This window comes from Hyperolius riggenbachi, chromosome 7 (assembly GCF_040937935.1).
Source record: "Hyperolius riggenbachi isolate aHypRig1 chromosome 7, aHypRig1.pri, whole genome shotgun sequence".
NCBI lineage: Eukaryota > Metazoa > Chordata > Amphibia > Anura > Hyperoliidae > Hyperolius > Hyperolius riggenbachi.
The window spans coordinates 275525338-275542170 of NC_090652.1; the positions used below are offsets into that span (position 1 = coordinate 275525338).

Here is a 16833-nt window from a genome sequence, read left to right on the forward strand (position 1 = left end):
AAGGGTATCTGTAATTGGGATAGGAAAAAAGTTACTTATCTGAGTAGGGAAAAGTCTCTAGACGCTCCAGAATCTTCCCCGGTCCTCGTTCTCCCCTCTTGTGTATCCTCGAAACCAAAAGTTGCAAAGTCCAAGGTCGGTTAGCACACTAAAGTAGATTTGCAGAAGTATTTATTCCTTAATGCAAGTCAACACATTTGTTTGATAATTGCTTTGGGGCCATGGAGGGTCCCCTTCATCAGAAAGTGTAACCGACCTTGAACGTTGCTACTTGTACTAGGTGTTTTGCTTACACCATGGTTATGCACATACAGTAACCCACATACTGTAAGGTTTGCCACTTCCAAACTCTGTAATACCTGAAACAAGTATTGCTCCCGTGTACATCTCTGCAGAGTGTAGCTGTTCTCATACACAGAGAGGAGCGCAGCCATAAAGAGGAAGAGGGTACCAGCCAGCAGCGATGGAGTTGTGGACATCGGGTATGCCTCTGGAGTATTCAGAGGCTTCCATCTACTGACTTGTCTAACTTCATTTCTTTTAATGCTAATTAGCACCATCCGCTACCTGATCTCTCTTCTTCTTTTTTTTTTTTTTTTTTCATAGTATATTCCCCCATTCCTAGCTTTCTGCCTATCCAGTAAGCAGCTTAACCTGGTTGCACTGGCAGCCCCCAACCACATTGTGATTTCCCCTCCCACCACACTTGTGAGTGTGGACAGCAGTGTTGCCAACTCATCCCTTTAATTACTGACACATCTAAGTTATACAGGTTCTGGGGCTTTTTACACATAATCAGTGCCTTAACTGCATCTACCTAGCCACGAAACCTGTATCATTCATATGTGTCAGTAATTAAAGGGATGAGTTGGCAACACTGGTGGACAGAGAGGGGTAGAGTGGCCACTGCATCCAGATCAAATTCTCTGCAACCACCTGGCTGGGGAGGAGCTTTCCGCCAATTGTTACCTTAACCCTTTCGGGACCAAACACTTCTGTCCTCCTAAGGACCCAGGCTGTTTTTTTCGTTTTGTAAACTGATTGGCTCACGGTAATCATGTGGTCAGGATATTATGACAGCAGAGGCTACAGCAACTAGACCACACAGCATGGAATGTACGCCCTGGCAGGGATAACTGCTTCAAAACAAGGTGTAGATTTGAACTAGCAAGGTCCAGAACTACTTAAGACACTGCAGATGAGTGCCATGGCATTCCTTATATCCGAGAGATCGCCAAAGCACGTCTATGCAAGGGACAGGGCTACGCTCCGGAAGACACGGGGCTCAGGCAGTAAGCTGTTGGAAAAAGAACTGGCAAGTAATTATTACTTTTTTGAGAGAAACTGATCCTTAATTCCCTAGTATGTTTGTTTTAGTCTGGATTGTAGGAGATTCCACAGCCCTTCACACAGAATGTTACGGTAGCACCTACAGTGCCTTGCAGAAGTATTCATCCCCCTCAGCCTTTGTCATGTTTTTTGTTTCATTACAGCCTGGAATAGAATGGATTTTCATTTGGACATAATGCACAGTCCAGATTGTTGCCATGAAATGGTTTTGCATTAAAATATATTGATCCTCTTTGCTATAAAACCTCTAGATAAGATCTAATCCGGAAAAATATCCCATTATTAAACTTGTAACAATACAGGAAGTGCAGAATTATTAGGCAAATGAGTATTTTGACCACAGCATCCTCTTTATGCATGTTGTCTTACTCCAAGCTGTATAGGCTCGAAAGCCTACTACCAATTAAGCATATTAAGTGATGTGCATCTCTGTAATGAGAAGGGGTGTGGTCTAATGACATCAACACCCTATATCAGGTGTGCATAATTATTAGGCAACTTCCTTTCCTTTGGCAAAATGGGTCAAAAGAAGGACTTGACAGGCTCAGAAAAGTCAAAAATAGTGAGATATCTTGCAGAGGGATGCAGCACTCTTAAAATTGCAAAGCTTCTGAAGCGTGATCATCGAACAATCAAGCGTTTCATTCAAAATAGACAACAGGGTCGCAAGAAGCGTGTGGAAAAACCAAGGCGCAAAATAACTGCCCATGAACTGAGAAAAGTGAAGCGTGCAGCTGCCAAGATGCCACTTGCCACCAGTTTGGCCATATTTCAGAGCTGCAACATCACTTGAGTGCCCAAAAGCTCCAGGTGTGCAATACTCAGAGACATGGCCAAGGTAAGAAAGGCTGAAAGACGACCACCACTGAACAAGACACACAAGCTGAAACGTCAAGACTGGGCCAAGAAATATCTCAAGACTGATTTTTCTAAGGTTTTATGGACTGATGAAATGAGCAAGTCTTGATGGGCCAGATGGATGGGCCCGTGGCTGGATTGGTAAAGGGCAGAGAGCTCCAGTCCGACTCAGATGCCAGCAAGGTGGAGGTGGAGTACTGGTTTCGGCTGGTATCCTCAAAGATGAGCTTGTGGGGCCTTTTCGGGTTGAGGATGGAGTCAAGCTCAACTCCCTACTGCCAGTTTCTGGAAGACACCTTCTTCAAGCAGTGGTACAGTAAGAAGTCTGCATCCTTCAAGAAAAACATGATTTTCATGCAGGACAATGCTCCATCACACGCGTCCAAGTACTCCACAGCGTGGCTGGCAAGAAAGGGTATAAAAGAAGAAAAACTAATGACATGGCCTCCTTGTTCACCTGATCTGAACCCCATTGAGAACCTGTGGACCATCATGAAATGTGAGATTTACAAGGAGGGAAAACAGTACACCTCTGAACAGTGTCTGGGAGGCTGTGGTTGCTGCTGCACGCAATGTTGATGGTGAACAGATCAAAACACTGACAGAATCCATGGATGGCAGGCTTTTGAGTGTCCTTGCAAAGAAAGGTGGCTATATTGGTCACTGATTTGTTTTTGTTTTGTTTTTGAATGTCAGAAATTTATATTTGTGAATGTTGAGATGTTATATTGGTTTGATTGGTAAAAATAAATAATTGAAATGGGTATATATTTGTTTTTTGTTAAGTTGCCTAATAATTATGCACAGTAATAGTCACCTGCACACACAGATATCCCCCTAAAATAGCTAAAACTAAAAACAAACTAAAAACTACTTTCAAAAATATTCAGCTTTGATATTAAGTTTTTGGGGTTCATTGAGAACATGGTTGTTGTTCAATAATAAAATTATTCTTCAAAAATACAACTTGCCTAATAATTCTGCACTCCCTGTAGATGGCTCTACAATGTATTGACTTTGAGGAGGTAAATACATGTACACACTCAAGACTTGGTTTGGTAGCACTGGCAAATTAATTTGGCCACATTACTTTTTACTTTGGGTCTCTTTTTAAGATAGGTCCACATAGGCGTCAATTCATCAAAAGCTGTACGATAAAAAAAAAAACAAGTTGGGAAAATACAGCATTTGGTAATTTAGACTGTTTCTGCAAATTCATCAGTATTTTCACAGGTGCGATAGACGTTCGGTAATTCACCAAAATAAGTTGCTTCAACTCACAAAAACCTGTTTGGTAACAGCAGAAGTGTGTGGAGTTATCTCTGTTTTGTTCCATGCTGTTCTCTGCAGTGATGGCATTACAAAAGTAAGAGGCATCCCGACATCCCTTTAGAATGTACGTTTGTTATACTGCCTCTGAATCTGTCTTAGGCCTGAAACACACCAGAGGAGTTTTTCTGAGCGTTTTGAGTTTGTAAATCTGCTGCTAATGTTATCCTATGTGTCTGTGCACACTGGAGCAATGAGGTTTTGTAAAAAACCCATAGCATTACATTGGGAAGAGCTTTTAGAGGTTTCAAAAAAAGCTCTTCCCAATGTAATGCTATGGGGTTTTTTACAAAACCTCATTGCTCCAGTGTGCACAGACACATAGGATAACATTAGCAGCAGATTTAAAAACTCAAAACGCTCAGAAAAACTCCTCTGGTGTGTTTCAGGCCTAAGTCTTCCTTAACATATTATTTAATTGCCGCAGGTTAGATGAAGAGACGTTACACATGTCATGCTTAGATTTCCCCACTAGCTCCTCTGCATCTTTAAGCAGGATCCTAATGCTGGTAATACACAAGTTGTTTTTTTTTTGGCAGATTTACATTCTGATTGTTTTTCTGATCATTTTTCTGAACTATTTCCATTCACTTCTGTGAGAAACTTGATCAGAAAACGATCTAAATCAGATCGGACCTGTCGGAAATTATCTATCGAGCCATCTATCTACCAAAAAAACCTCATGGTGTATTCCCAGCATTATAAGTTAAACTTCTGAAGGGAGGCAGGGGAAACCACTTTTGTTCCGTTCTCTCTGCTCTGCGGGTAGAAAAGCTTGTTCTGCCTGAGAAGCTATCGCAGCCTATCAAAGTGAGTAGCAGGAGAGGGAGGCTGTCTCTATTGGCTCTCTGCTCCTGTCAGTCATGGTGATATACACACGGAAGGCGTTCGAAGCTGGTTTTCGACAGGTAAGAGTTGCTGGTAATTGGGAAACCTGTTCCTAGGTTTTACCGCATGCTCTGATCTTCATGAATTGACATTTGCTGACGTGTTGGAGGTGTTTACCTCACAAGGCGGTAATTTACCTCACTGCTCGTTAATTTCAGCTTGTCATGCGGTAACAGCCTTGATATATTGACATTTTACAAAATGCTCCATAAACTCAGTTGTTTTTAGCATTACCAAATGCGGTAAAGCTTGATGAATTGACACCACAATCTGTTACTATCCCTCCGCAATAATCAAGTGTGAGACGCAATGTGCTGTCCTCCGTCATGAAATCAACTGATTGAAAGAAATGTGTTCCATGTATTAACCTTGTGTATGTTTTTTGTTTTCCTCCCGTACAGCTATGATTAAAGCTGAGGAAGCCAGTAATAGGTATGTTTCCTCCCCTCCCCCCCATGTAGACACAACCATACACCATTGCCTCAATACATAAAACCATACAGAAGTTCTGTTCCAGTACCCTTGGAGAGGACTACTGTAATAATAAAAAAAAACCTGGAAAATACACGTGCTTATGCATATAAAATGTACAGATGTCCCAGAGTGAAATGCACTGTAAATGACTGTGAAATGTTTCCTGTGTAGCTGTCACTCACAGTAGATATTCTTCTGGTGGCCCTGAACTTCTCGCTAACTGGTTTTGGACTTGTTCATGTCCTCATGGGCATACCAGCCAACCTGTGTGCCACTATTCTGACATTTGCACTGTACCGCTGCCATTCAAAAAATCAAAGCAAACCCTGATGATGTACTGGCCCCAAACATGTCAGCATAAGGTTCAGCCACCTAGTTAATGATTCCTTCTGTACGTTACGGCTACATAGGTACAGAGTAATTTACAGTACATTTTACGCTGTAAAATATACATCTTGTGTGTTAAGATTTTACTGTTTTCTTCATGGTTTTACTTTAAAGTAACCATTCACTAGTTTAACCTAATTAGCATAAAATGGCGTACTTATGGCCTCTGTTAGCTCTTGGCAGCCAGACCTGGATATTAAAGGTCCATACACACATCCAATTTTTATCTGCAGATGACTGGCCAATTGTACCACTTCCATATAGTATGAGAGAATACCTACAGTCTGTCTATAGTATTGAAAATCTGTTGGCCCTCATACTATATGGCAGTGATAAAATTGGCCAGTCTTCTGCAGATTAAAATTGGATGTGTGTACGGAGCCTTAAAGTGGATCCGAGATGAACTTTTACTAATTGCATAATTGTGTTCCTTTCATATAGTTTATAGGGCATTCCTTAAGCCAAATACTTTTTTAGTTTTTGTTTTACTACTCTGATTCCCTATAAACTAAACAAGCCTCGCCTACAGCTTTTCAGAGAGCCTTGGCATTTTCAGACAGTAGCAAGGGCTCATGGGAGCTCAGTCTGGGCAGGAGGAGGGGGGAGATATTACTAGCCAGAGATTTCAGAGGCGGAGGAGGAGGGGGGATTAGGTTTTTTTTCACAGGCTGAAAATGCAGATAAGCTTGCCTGTGTGTAATGTTAACAAACAACATGGCTGCCGTCATTGTATCACAGGAAGAAATAATCATATACTGTTGAAGCTGTTTGCAGCTAGATATGATGTGTAAACTATCTAGATATGTAGACAAATTACTTGTTATAGTTAGTTTTTCATCTCAGATCCGCTTTAAGGTTCTCAGATAGTCTTGCCCCCCTCTATATAAGGGTTGCCACATCTGTTATCATTTCTAAAAGCTGGCTAATCTGTGGCTGTAGGATGTACAGTACTAATGGCTTTGTGTTGTCGCAGCTCAGCCTGCTCTGTAGACATCCAAGCAGTTTGCACTGAGCCAGCTCACAGCTGCTGTCCAAGTGTTCAAATTGCACCATTCAGCATCCAACTGTCCTTATGGATAAGGGGGAACTAGAGGTCAGTCTAAGCTTTCCTCTTCCTTACAAAGTCTTGTCAGTTAAGTCCTAGTTTAAGGGAAACTGCTGACTGTTACTTTTTAAAGCTTTATTTAACTTTTGTAGGGGGAAAAAAGCAGTTCAGATGCATACACCTTGCATTGGAACTGTAAAACACGATTTGACATGTATCTTGATTTTATCTGCAGAGAAAGCCACACGCAGAGTTCAGCCTTCCTGCCGGCAAAGTGAGTATTGTGTGTCAGTTTTCCTATTAGTGCAGCTTGCAGTTTGTGTGTGTGTGATGTGTGTGTTTCCTGCAGCATTAGTTGGAAGTTTTTACATTTTACAGTCAGCACTAAACATTATGCTGTGGAACAAATTGGCAGCCCCTTTTAAAACTTAAACAGCAGTTTGCAAACTGAAATGGAAAGATAATTTTTTCAGCCTAAACAAACATACTGTCATTAAGTTGCATTAGTTATGTTAATTAAAATAGATAGGTAATATAATCTCTTACCCAGCCTGTTTTTAAAAGAACAGGCAAATGTTTGTGATTTCATGGGGGCAGCCATCTTTTTGGTTGAAAGGAGGTGATGGAGCATAAGACACAGTTCCAACTGTCCTGTGTCCTGATCACCCCTCCCAGCTGTGCGCGCTAGGCTTCAAATCTCTAATTAAAAATAAAAAAAAAACAAAAATGTGCCAAAATAGCAGAAAGAGAATATCAGAAATCCCATCATGCTTTGCACAGCATCAGGGGAAAAATGCCCGGGCAGTTTTCTTCTGTGCAGCTAAAAATGAGGCTTGGGTAAGAAAAACAGTTGTGATGCTGTGAAACTGTTAAAGAAACACCAAACCTTTTCAGTGCTGCTGAGTAGATCTTTAGTCTGGAGGTTCACTTTAAATTGCAGAATGTCTTGTGTACTGATGACATGCAAAGCATTCCGATCTAGTGAGGGGTTTATGCAAGCGTAGGCAGCTTGAAAATGGACCAATTGAATCCTCCTGAGGTGGAATTCCATTGGTCTGTTTTCAAGCTACAAAAGTGTACACGGTCCTGCATCAACTGATAATTATTTGGATCTCATTGACCATTGACTAATCTCTATCCCACACATGATACAATTTTTTTAATATAACTTTTTTTTTTCAATCTGAGAACCACAATGTTTCTGATTATAACGTTTTTGAAAAATCTGAGTAATGTATCACACTCCTCGTGTTCTATTATGCCCCAATTAGAAAAAAATAAAGATTGAAAACTGAAATAATTGGTCTGTAAATCAAGAAATTGGCAATCTAGCCTACACCATTCAATTTTCATAAAAATTGATCAGAAAAAGAGCTGCTTTCAATCGACTTATAATGGAAAATTCTGTCAGATTTCTCGCTTGAATAGATTTTTTTTTTAATTTTTCTGTACAACCAATTGTTTTTATCGAATTGATGTAAAATTAGATCTTTTTATTCTATGGTGTATGACCACCTTCAGGAAAATAAGCCAGGGAGCGCTGACCTAGTCATCTCTAGCACTTCTGTTTTTTTTTTTTTTTTTATTCTATTGTTTTTCTATTTTAATCTTAGATTCTGTTGAACCTGTATTTGCATGTTAGTTGACATTTCTGATCACCTCCTTATCATGGTTAAATCTTTACTTCTTGCAGTGTTCAGGAACCTATGCCTGCCACGCCTGCCGTTCCCCCTCAAATCATTGCTGTCCCGGCAGTGGTGGAGCCGGTCGGCACACCCACCTCCACTCCCATGGCAGCAGTGGCGGAATCAGAGTTTGCCATGTCTGCGCCCACAACACCTGCCTTAGACCCTGAGCCCATGGTCAATGATTCTGGGGAGGAGCAGGCCTGCTCTGTGTCTTCCTCCATCCAAGAGAAAGACCCCGAGGTCAGCAGCAGCGGTATAGTGGAGGAATCTGCCAAACAGGAAGTTCTGGCCGAGTAAGTATTCTCAGAGCGCCCTATTGGGGTACTTGGTTTTGAGCTATGCTGAAATGACTGTCTCTTGTTGCATGTGAAATGAAAGCCTAACTGTGTGCTTCTGTACATACAGCTCAGTTTTAGTAGAAGAAAACGAAGAAGAAAAGGCTCCTAAAAAAACGTACACTTGGAACACAAAGGAAGAGGCTAAGCAAGCGTTTAAGGAACTCCTGAAGGAGAAGGTATTTTATGAAAACAAACACTGGTGCAGATAATGTGAAGCGGTGGACATCGACCTGAACTCAATGTCCTGTCTGCTCTAAAAGATGCGCAACAGCATAATAAGCATTAGTTCCAATCCAAGAGACAAACGCTCCGGCACTATTCCAAATCCTTAAAACCCCTTTATTTCAATTGCTGCTTCAACCATCTAAGCTTATTCAGGTAGACCTACCAGGCAAAGTGATGTGGCTGTGGGGTATGCTTGCTCTAAAGGTCCAGAGCACCTTCAGTGAATTTGTGCTTGTTGGGACTACTGTTGCTAGAACTGCCCCCCCTCTCCCAACTTGGACAAACTTATAGTTGACGTGATCTCAGTGTGTGCTGAGAAAACATTTCTTTGTTACAGCTGATACAAATCCTACAATAAATCTGCAGTGTCTACTTCCTGCTTTCATGGAAGCGGACATATTGTTAACCTCCTGTGCTTTCAAATGAGCTGCTCTGCCGTGGCAGTCAGGTGACACGGGGAGAGATCAGATTACACCGTGTGATTAGACACAAATGAGGGGGAATTAGGCTAAACTCGCTAAATACATACAGGGTGCATTTCTCTGTTTTCCTTTTTGTCCTATGCAAGAGTTTAGGCCCACTTTAGGGTGCCCATGCATCATTCAGTCTTATGGGCTTATCGACCAATTTGATAATTTTTTCGAATCGGCAGCAAAACGGTGTCGCAACATGGCCATCAGATTGATTTTTTTTTATTTTTTTTTTTAATTATTATTGATTTTGGGTTGAAATTTGCCTGAAAGAATCAATGGTGAATGTTGGTAAAGTTTTGGGTGCAAAGGCTTGCTTTGCGTGCACGGCCATAAACTGCGTTCAATATTGCGATGACCGACATACAGGACAGACCCCCAGCCAATGTGTCCCTCCAAGTTTGTCTCCCCTTCCCCCACCCCCATATGCCTGTATTCAGTGTTCAAAGGCTCGCACCTCTGCTATGGTAACTCCTGGCCTCCGCTGTCGGCAGTCACAGAGTGTACCAGGATACCACTTGATGTCACACATGTGCCAGTGACTGCAGACACCGGAGGAGGCCAGGAGAGGTAAGCTTTTATGGAGAGGGGGACACATACATTTGAGGGGTAGACCGGTAGGAGACGGCAGCGCTAGGCCGATTTCTGATAGATTTCATTCTCAAATGTATTGGAAATCGGTGTGCAGTGAACAGGCAGGCAACTGATTCCTCTCTGGTCAGATTCCATCAGAGAGGGTTCTATCTCATGGCCGATCTGCCCATACATTGAGTAATGTTCTCTTCATCTACTGCTTCACTGTCACACACAGCTTGTGTTAATATAACTTGTGTGCTGTGTGACTGCCGAGAGAACTGCTGGTGTGCAGCAGATGTCACCGAGAAGCGTGTGATCAGGTGATTGTTGTTTTGTATTCCTTTTATTCTCTGGCCATCATGTTATGCTGAACTGATCACAGCAAATCAGAGCCTTACAAATAATCAACGAACCAGACGGATTGCATGCTTGTCCAGGAGTTCTGCTGCTCACAAGCACCACAAGTTCACCCTTTGTATCGCAAAGCTACTTTGTTTAGTAAAGTTAAGTGGCGACAGCAAAAATATTTGTAATTTACATTGCTGATAATTTAATATAGATTTTTTTTTTTTGAGAATTCTTAAAGGGATACTGTAGGGGGGGTCGGGGGAAAATGAGCTGAACTTACCCGGGGCTTCTAATGGTCCCCGGCAGACATCCTGTGTTGGCGCAGCCACTCTCCAATGCTCCGGCCCCGCCTCCGGTTCACTTCTGGAATCTCTGACTTTAAAGTCAGAAAACCACTGCGCCTGCGTTGCCGTGTCCTCGCTCCCGCTGATGTCACCAGGAGTGTACTGCGCAGACACAGACCATACTGGGCCTGCGCTGTGTGCTCTTGATGACATCAGCGGGATCAAGGACACGGCAACGCAGGCGCAGTAGTTTTCTGACTTTAAAGTCAGAAATTCCAGAAGTGAACCGGAGGCGGGGCCGGAGCATCGGTGAGCGGCTGCGCGGGCACAGGATGTCTGCGGGGGACCATTAGAAGCCCCGGGTAAGTTCAGCTCATTTTCCCCCGACCCCCCCCCCCCCCCTACAGTATCCCTTTAATGAAACTATTTCAAATTTATCCACCTTTACTGTAGACTCCCTCCTTCATACTGTAGGTAAGGGCCATTTTCAGGGCCAGATTTACCTTAAGGCACTGTAGGCACATGCCTACAGGCGCCTGTTGATGAAAAGGAGGCTCAATCCCTTTCCTGAGTGCCTCCCTTCTCTATGCAGAGTCCTGATGAGTGTAAATGAGAGGTTACTCACCCAGCTCTCAGCATTCCACTGACGAGATCTCCCTTCAGTCAGGGGCACCTCTAGTTACTTAATGCTGAGGTTCCTCTAGCTACCTAATATTTGGGGGCACCTGTAGCTACCTATGACTGGCAAGGGTAGTAAGGGAGAAGTGACAGCTGGGCCAACCAGCACACTTGCGGTGCAGTTCAGTGGGGGTTTGTTTATTCCTAGAGGGTGGAGTCTAAGGTGCCAGAACATCTGTGCCTACAGGCTGGTGTGAGGTAAATCCGAGAGCACTTCATTACAGCGCAGGTAGATTTGGGTGCTGTAATTAACTTCTGCTGGAGCCATTAAGAAGTGCCATTTCCCTGGCTGTACTTCTGGTCTTTTAATTCTGAACTAAAAAGCTGATTTTTAGTTTGCTTTTATAATTTCTTAGCAGAGTGTGGTCTATAGACAGAAGGTTGTCAGAGCTTTTATAATTGGCTCTGCACGTCTGTATCCCCTAAATCCGTACACTGTGGGAGGTACACAAAGATCAGATACTTCTAACAAAACGAATGCCCAAGTCTGGATTGCTGCTTCTGCATCCTGCCCAAGATGTGACCATCTCCGGATAGGATGCTGTGTCACATTGGAGGTAATTGGGCAGATGCAGCTGAACAAGCAGTGTTGTCCGTTCTGCACAGTTTGTTGCAGTTTATTGAGGGGGGGATCTATGTATGTATAGATAATGGCAGCCCACACACTATTTGAAGTTTAGCTAACTTTTCATGTTTTCACTTTAGCGTGTGCCATCCACTGCTTCTTGGGAGCAAGCTATGAAAATGGTCATCAATGACCCCAGATACAGGTAAGAATCATACAAATTGATGTATACCCGTATTTCGCGCCGTATAAGACGCTCCGGAATATAAGATGCACCCAAATTTAGAGGGCAAAAACCAGGAAAAAAATACTAAACCTGGTGCGTCCATGTTCCAGGAGCGTCATGTAGATTTTGTGTGCTCCTGTGTACCTCATGTCTCTTCCTGTGTGCCCCATCTGTCCTGCTGTATGCCCCATGTGTTTTTCTATGTGTCCAGTGTGCCCCTTCTCCCCATGAGTACCTGTCTGCCTGTCTCCCCCATGTGTACCCTGTCTGCCTGTCTCCCCCATGTGTACCCTGTCTGCCTGTCTCCCCCATGTGTACCCTGTCTGCCTGTCTCCCCCATGTGTACCCTGTCTGCCTGTCTCCCCCATGTGTACCCTGTCTGCCTGTCTCCCCCATGTGTACCCTGTCTGCCTGTCTCCCCCATGTGTACCCTGTCTGCCTGTCTCCCCCAGTGTCCTGTTTCCCCCATGTGTCCTGACTGCCCCTTCTCCCCATGTGTCCTCCTGTGTCCCTCTCCCCATGTGTCCTCCTGTGTCCCTCTCCCCATGTGTCCTCCTGTGTCCCTCTCCCCATGTGTCCTCCTGTGTCCCTCTCCCCATGTGTCCTCCTGTGTCCCTCTCCCCATGTGTCCTCCTGTGTCCCTCTCCCCATGTGTCCTCCTGTGTCCCTCTCCCCATGTGTCCTCCTGTGTCCCTCTCCCCATGTGTCCTCCTGTGTCCCTCTCCCCATGTGTCCTCCTGTGTCAGTCTGTCCTCCCCATGTGTCCTCCTGTGTCAGTCTGTGTCCTCCCCATGTGTCCTCCTGTGTCAGTCTGTGTCCTCCCCATGTGTCCTCCTGTGTCAGTCTGTGTCCTCCTGTGTCAGTCTGTGTCCTCCTGTGTCAGTCTGTGTCCTCCTGTGTCAGTCTGTGTCCTCCTGTGTCAGTCTGTGTCCTCCTGTGTCAGTCTGTGTCCTCCCCATGTGTCCTCCTGTGTCCCTCTCATCAGTCCTGTTTCCCTCCTTGTGGCATGTGCCTGGCTCCCCTGCGTGGTGTCCCCCTCTAATTTCCTCCTGCCCCCTCCATGTGTGAATCTCCCCGGTAGATATAGGAGACGCGCGGGGGGCGAACACCGGGGAGATGCACACATGGAGGGGGCAGGAGGAAATTAGAGGGGGACACCTTAAGCACACAGGGGAGCCAGGCACAGCGAGTGCACACACAGGCAGGGAATCCCCAATGGCGTCGGGTCGGCGGTTCATATCGGCGGGCGTTCGCACATTGGGGATTCCCTGCCTTTGCCGTATAAGACGCAGGGACTTTTTCTCCCTATTTTTGGGGGAGAAAAAGTGCGTCTTATACGGCGGAAAATACGGTACTTTTTTTTCCTTATCTAGTTGTTCTGACACTTTCTACAAAACACAGTTCTGGTTGCTAATTCTCCCACAGTCGCTTCACAATACAGGAAGTCGCCGACTTACAAACGTCCCACCGATGCAAATGGCCTGAAAAAGTGAATTATTTTTTTTTTTTTTCGAAAAAGTCCTTTTTGAGAAAATCTGTTTTTAAAACATTCAAAGAATTTTTTTTTAAACTCCGTAAAAGGACATTTGGCTGCAGTACACAATGCTACATAACGAGTTCAGAGTTCTGCATATACATTTTATAGCAAACCTGTGATCTTTTGCTGGGACTCTCTAGAAATTTGTGTGGATTACAGGTAATCCATACTGGTTTCCTCCAACATTCAAAAAACACAGATAAGTTAAAGTGTACCAGAGACGAAGGATAAAATGTTTTATATACATACCTGGGGCTTCCCCCAGCCCCCTTCACGCTGATCCGACCCTCGCTGCCCTCCTCCGATGCCTCGTTCCTCCGCAATCTGGCCCAGTAACTTCAGTAGTTGACGCTTACCAGGCGCGCCCCTTTGTGCCCATAGCTGGGGCAGTTCTGCCCTGTTTAGTACTACTGGGCTGGTGCAAAACACTCGTGGTCGCGGTAGCGTGGAAGGGGAGCGTACACGGCCATACTGTGCCTGCGCTGACTGGCCGAATTACCAGGCCTGATTGCAGAGGACGGCAAGGGATGGATCAGTGTGAAAGGGGCTAGAGGAAGCCCCAGGTATTAATGAAACGCATTCTATCCGTCCTCTCGGGTACACTTCAATTAGCTCCCCTTCCCCACCCAAATAAATGTTGCCCTAGTCTACAATACTGTAACTATGATAGGGATTAGATTGTGGACTCCTCTGAGGCACAGTTGGTGACTCTGTATGGCTATGTGAGGGTGATTCTACTGCAGCACTTGCATTCAACAATTGCGATCTGGTTGCAGCATTTTTGGAGCGATCCTGGAGGAACTGTATTGAAGGGAAGCAGGTCCAAATCGTGATAGAGTCCTTACCCTCAGTGGCTTATTTGTAATAGCTAATTTTTTTAAGTTTTTGTAATAATCATCGTGACTACTATATATTTCTATTTAAGGAGGCGCCTAATGTTTTCCTTTTGTTTTTCTCTGTAGCGCGTTGACTAAGCTAAGTGAGAAGAAACAAGCGTTTAATGCTTACAAGGTGCAGACAGAGAAAGAAGAGAAGGAGGAAGCCCGACTGAAATACAAGGAGGCCAAAGAGAATTATCAGAGGTTCCTGGAGAACCACGACAAGATGACCTCCACCACCCGATACAAGTAAGGCTTCTACACCATGTCTCTTATCTGCTCGCTACACCGGCTCCTCTTCCAGTTATTTCATGCCTCTACTTCCTTTTACCCACCAGAAAAGCAGAGCAGATGTTCAATGAGTTAGATGTCTGGAATGCAATTTCCGAGCGTGACCGTCTGGAGATCTATGAAGACGTTTTGTTCTATCTCGCTAAGAAAGAAAAGGTGAGGGCTGCTTCAGTGATGCAGAACTGTTGTTTAGCTAAGCCCGACTCCAGCGCTGCAGCATACAAATTAGACTGTTGTGGCTTTTATGGTTTGTTTGGTTTTGTTTTTTTTTAAAGCTGCTACACAATTGTATGTGGGGTTATGTTCTTTAGTGTTGTGTTTTTTTTTTTTTTTTTTTTTTTTTTTTTTTCAATTCTAGCCATATTTTACATTGCAATGGCACACAACAGTTTTTCTAGCTGCATTGGGCAACCATAGAAGCCAAAGCTCAGGTACAAAACCACCGCCTTGCGTCAGGAGAGGGAAGCCTCTGGATCCTAATGAGGCATGCCAACCCCCCCACCTCCCCCGGCCTTCAGTCCCCCCCCCCCCCCCCCCCACACACACACACACTATTCTATCCTGTGTCAAACGTCATCATCATCCCCCCCCCTCCCCCCCTCAGTCCAGCGATTCCCCATTCATCAATCTAATATGATGTATGCTTCTATTAGAAATAATGAGACTGAGGGCAGGAAATGCATCTCTTGTGTTCTTTACGTGTAGGCAATGCAGCCCCACGTCAGCAATAAACTCTTCCATCCAGTGAGCATGTTTCTCATGACGTGTTCGTGCGCCAGCATTCCTTGTGACCTTTACAGATCATTATGTGAATGTGCTGCTGCCACAAGGTATCAGATTGTCGAATTTGTTTCATGGCGTGTTTTGTGTTTCTCAGGAACAAGCGAAGCAGCTGAGGAAGAGAAACTGGGAGGCTCTGAAGAACATACTGGATAACATGGCAAATGTCACCTACTGTACAACATGGTCTGAAGCCCAGCAGTACCTCATGGACAACCCCACATTCGCTGAAGACGAGGAACTGCAGAGTGCGTATTATCCACCTGTCACAATCCCATCTACTCAGATGCACAGTACTGAAAGCATACCTGAACTCAGAACTTCCCCTCTGCTCTAAAATATAAGCAACAGCATAATAATCTATAAAGGACAACTGAATCGAGAAGAATATGGAGGCTGCCATATTTATTTCCTTTTGAACTAGTTGCCTCTCAGTCCTGCTGATCTATTTGGCTGGAGTAGGGACTGATTCAGACCAGAAACAAGCATGCAGCTAATCCTGTCAGATCTAACATTAACCACTTGAGGACCACGGTTTTAAACCCCCCTAGTGACCAGGACACACTGCAGCTTTAAAGCTTAGCTGCAGGGCCGCACAACTCAGCACAAAAGTGTTTCCCCTCTCCCTTTTCTCCCCATCAACAGAGCTCTCTGTTGGTGGGGTTTGATCGCTGCCCATTTGTTTGTTTGTTTATTTTTTTTAAATTTGCCTGTTTTATTAATTTTATATTGTGCCCTCCCTCCCCCCGCCAGCCAATCAGCGTGATCGGCTGTCATAGACTTCAGCCTATGACAGCCGATCACTCCCCAGCCTATGGAGGGGACAGCCGTGTGACACTGCTGTCCCCAGTACAGCGCTGCCTTAGATTGCAGCACTGTACGGGGTAATTAGACGGCATCTAACAGTCTCCGAGCGGCAGTCGCTGCCACTGGGAGACTGAAGGCGGAGCTTTGCGCTCATTAGAGCGTGTAGTCTCCAATCGGCGTGGAGCCAGGGATGCAAGATTGCTTCCCGTGCAAAGGCGACGCCGGCGTTAAAACTACACCGCATTAGGCTTAGGCAGCCACAAGTTACTAATCCAAAAACAAGCATTTAGGGCTTGTTCACACCTAGGGCGTTTTGCGCTTTTTTTGAGCGCTGACTATTTTTAAAATCTCCCTGAAATCGCTTTAGCAATGATTTCTTATGGGATAGTTAATATCAGCGCGTTGTATCCACTTTCCATTCAGCAAAGTGCTGCTTGTACCATTTTCCGGGGCGATTTTGCTACAATGGAAGGTATAGGAAATGTGCAAAGCGCTCACAAATCGCTTTATCCAGGAATTGCGTTCACACTGTTATGAATAAATTTTATTAATTTCCTGGTGAAAGAGTTCACTTCCTGACTGATATCAGGAAGGGAAAATACAGTCGCTATACAAAAGCGCTTACCTTTGTACAAAATCGTAGTGTGCAGTGGAGCGCCAGGAGGGGGAAAAAAATTGTGCAAAAACGCGTCCGTCGGCGATTTCGATTTTAGATGAGAACAAAGTCTTAATGCGGTGGTAACATAACATATGTTATCAGCAAATCGTGAATATTTTTTGGTGAAGTGCAACGCAATTACCTACATTTTTA

At 44.4% G+C, this 16833-nt stretch overlaps 1 protein-coding gene across 1 annotated transcript in view; it reads left to right on the forward strand.

Moving 5' to 3' along the window:
- The window catches only part of PRPF40A (pre-mRNA processing factor 40 homolog A), a 77872-nt gene that overhangs the window by 27171 nt on the left and 33868 nt on the right, over positions 1-16833 (forward strand). The window contains exons 10-17 of the mRNA XM_068245773.1: positions 4827-4857; positions 6567-6605; positions 8025-8312; positions 8425-8533; positions 11644-11708; positions 14229-14393; positions 14483-14591; positions 15313-15463. Coding sequence (XP_068101874.1) covers positions 4827-4857; positions 6567-6605; positions 8025-8312; positions 8425-8533; positions 11644-11708; positions 14229-14393; positions 14483-14591; positions 15313-15463 — 957 coding nt within the window. The remainder of the gene's footprint in view (positions 1-4826; positions 4858-6566; positions 6606-8024; positions 8313-8424; positions 8534-11643; positions 11709-14228; positions 14394-14482; positions 14592-15312; positions 15464-16833) is intronic.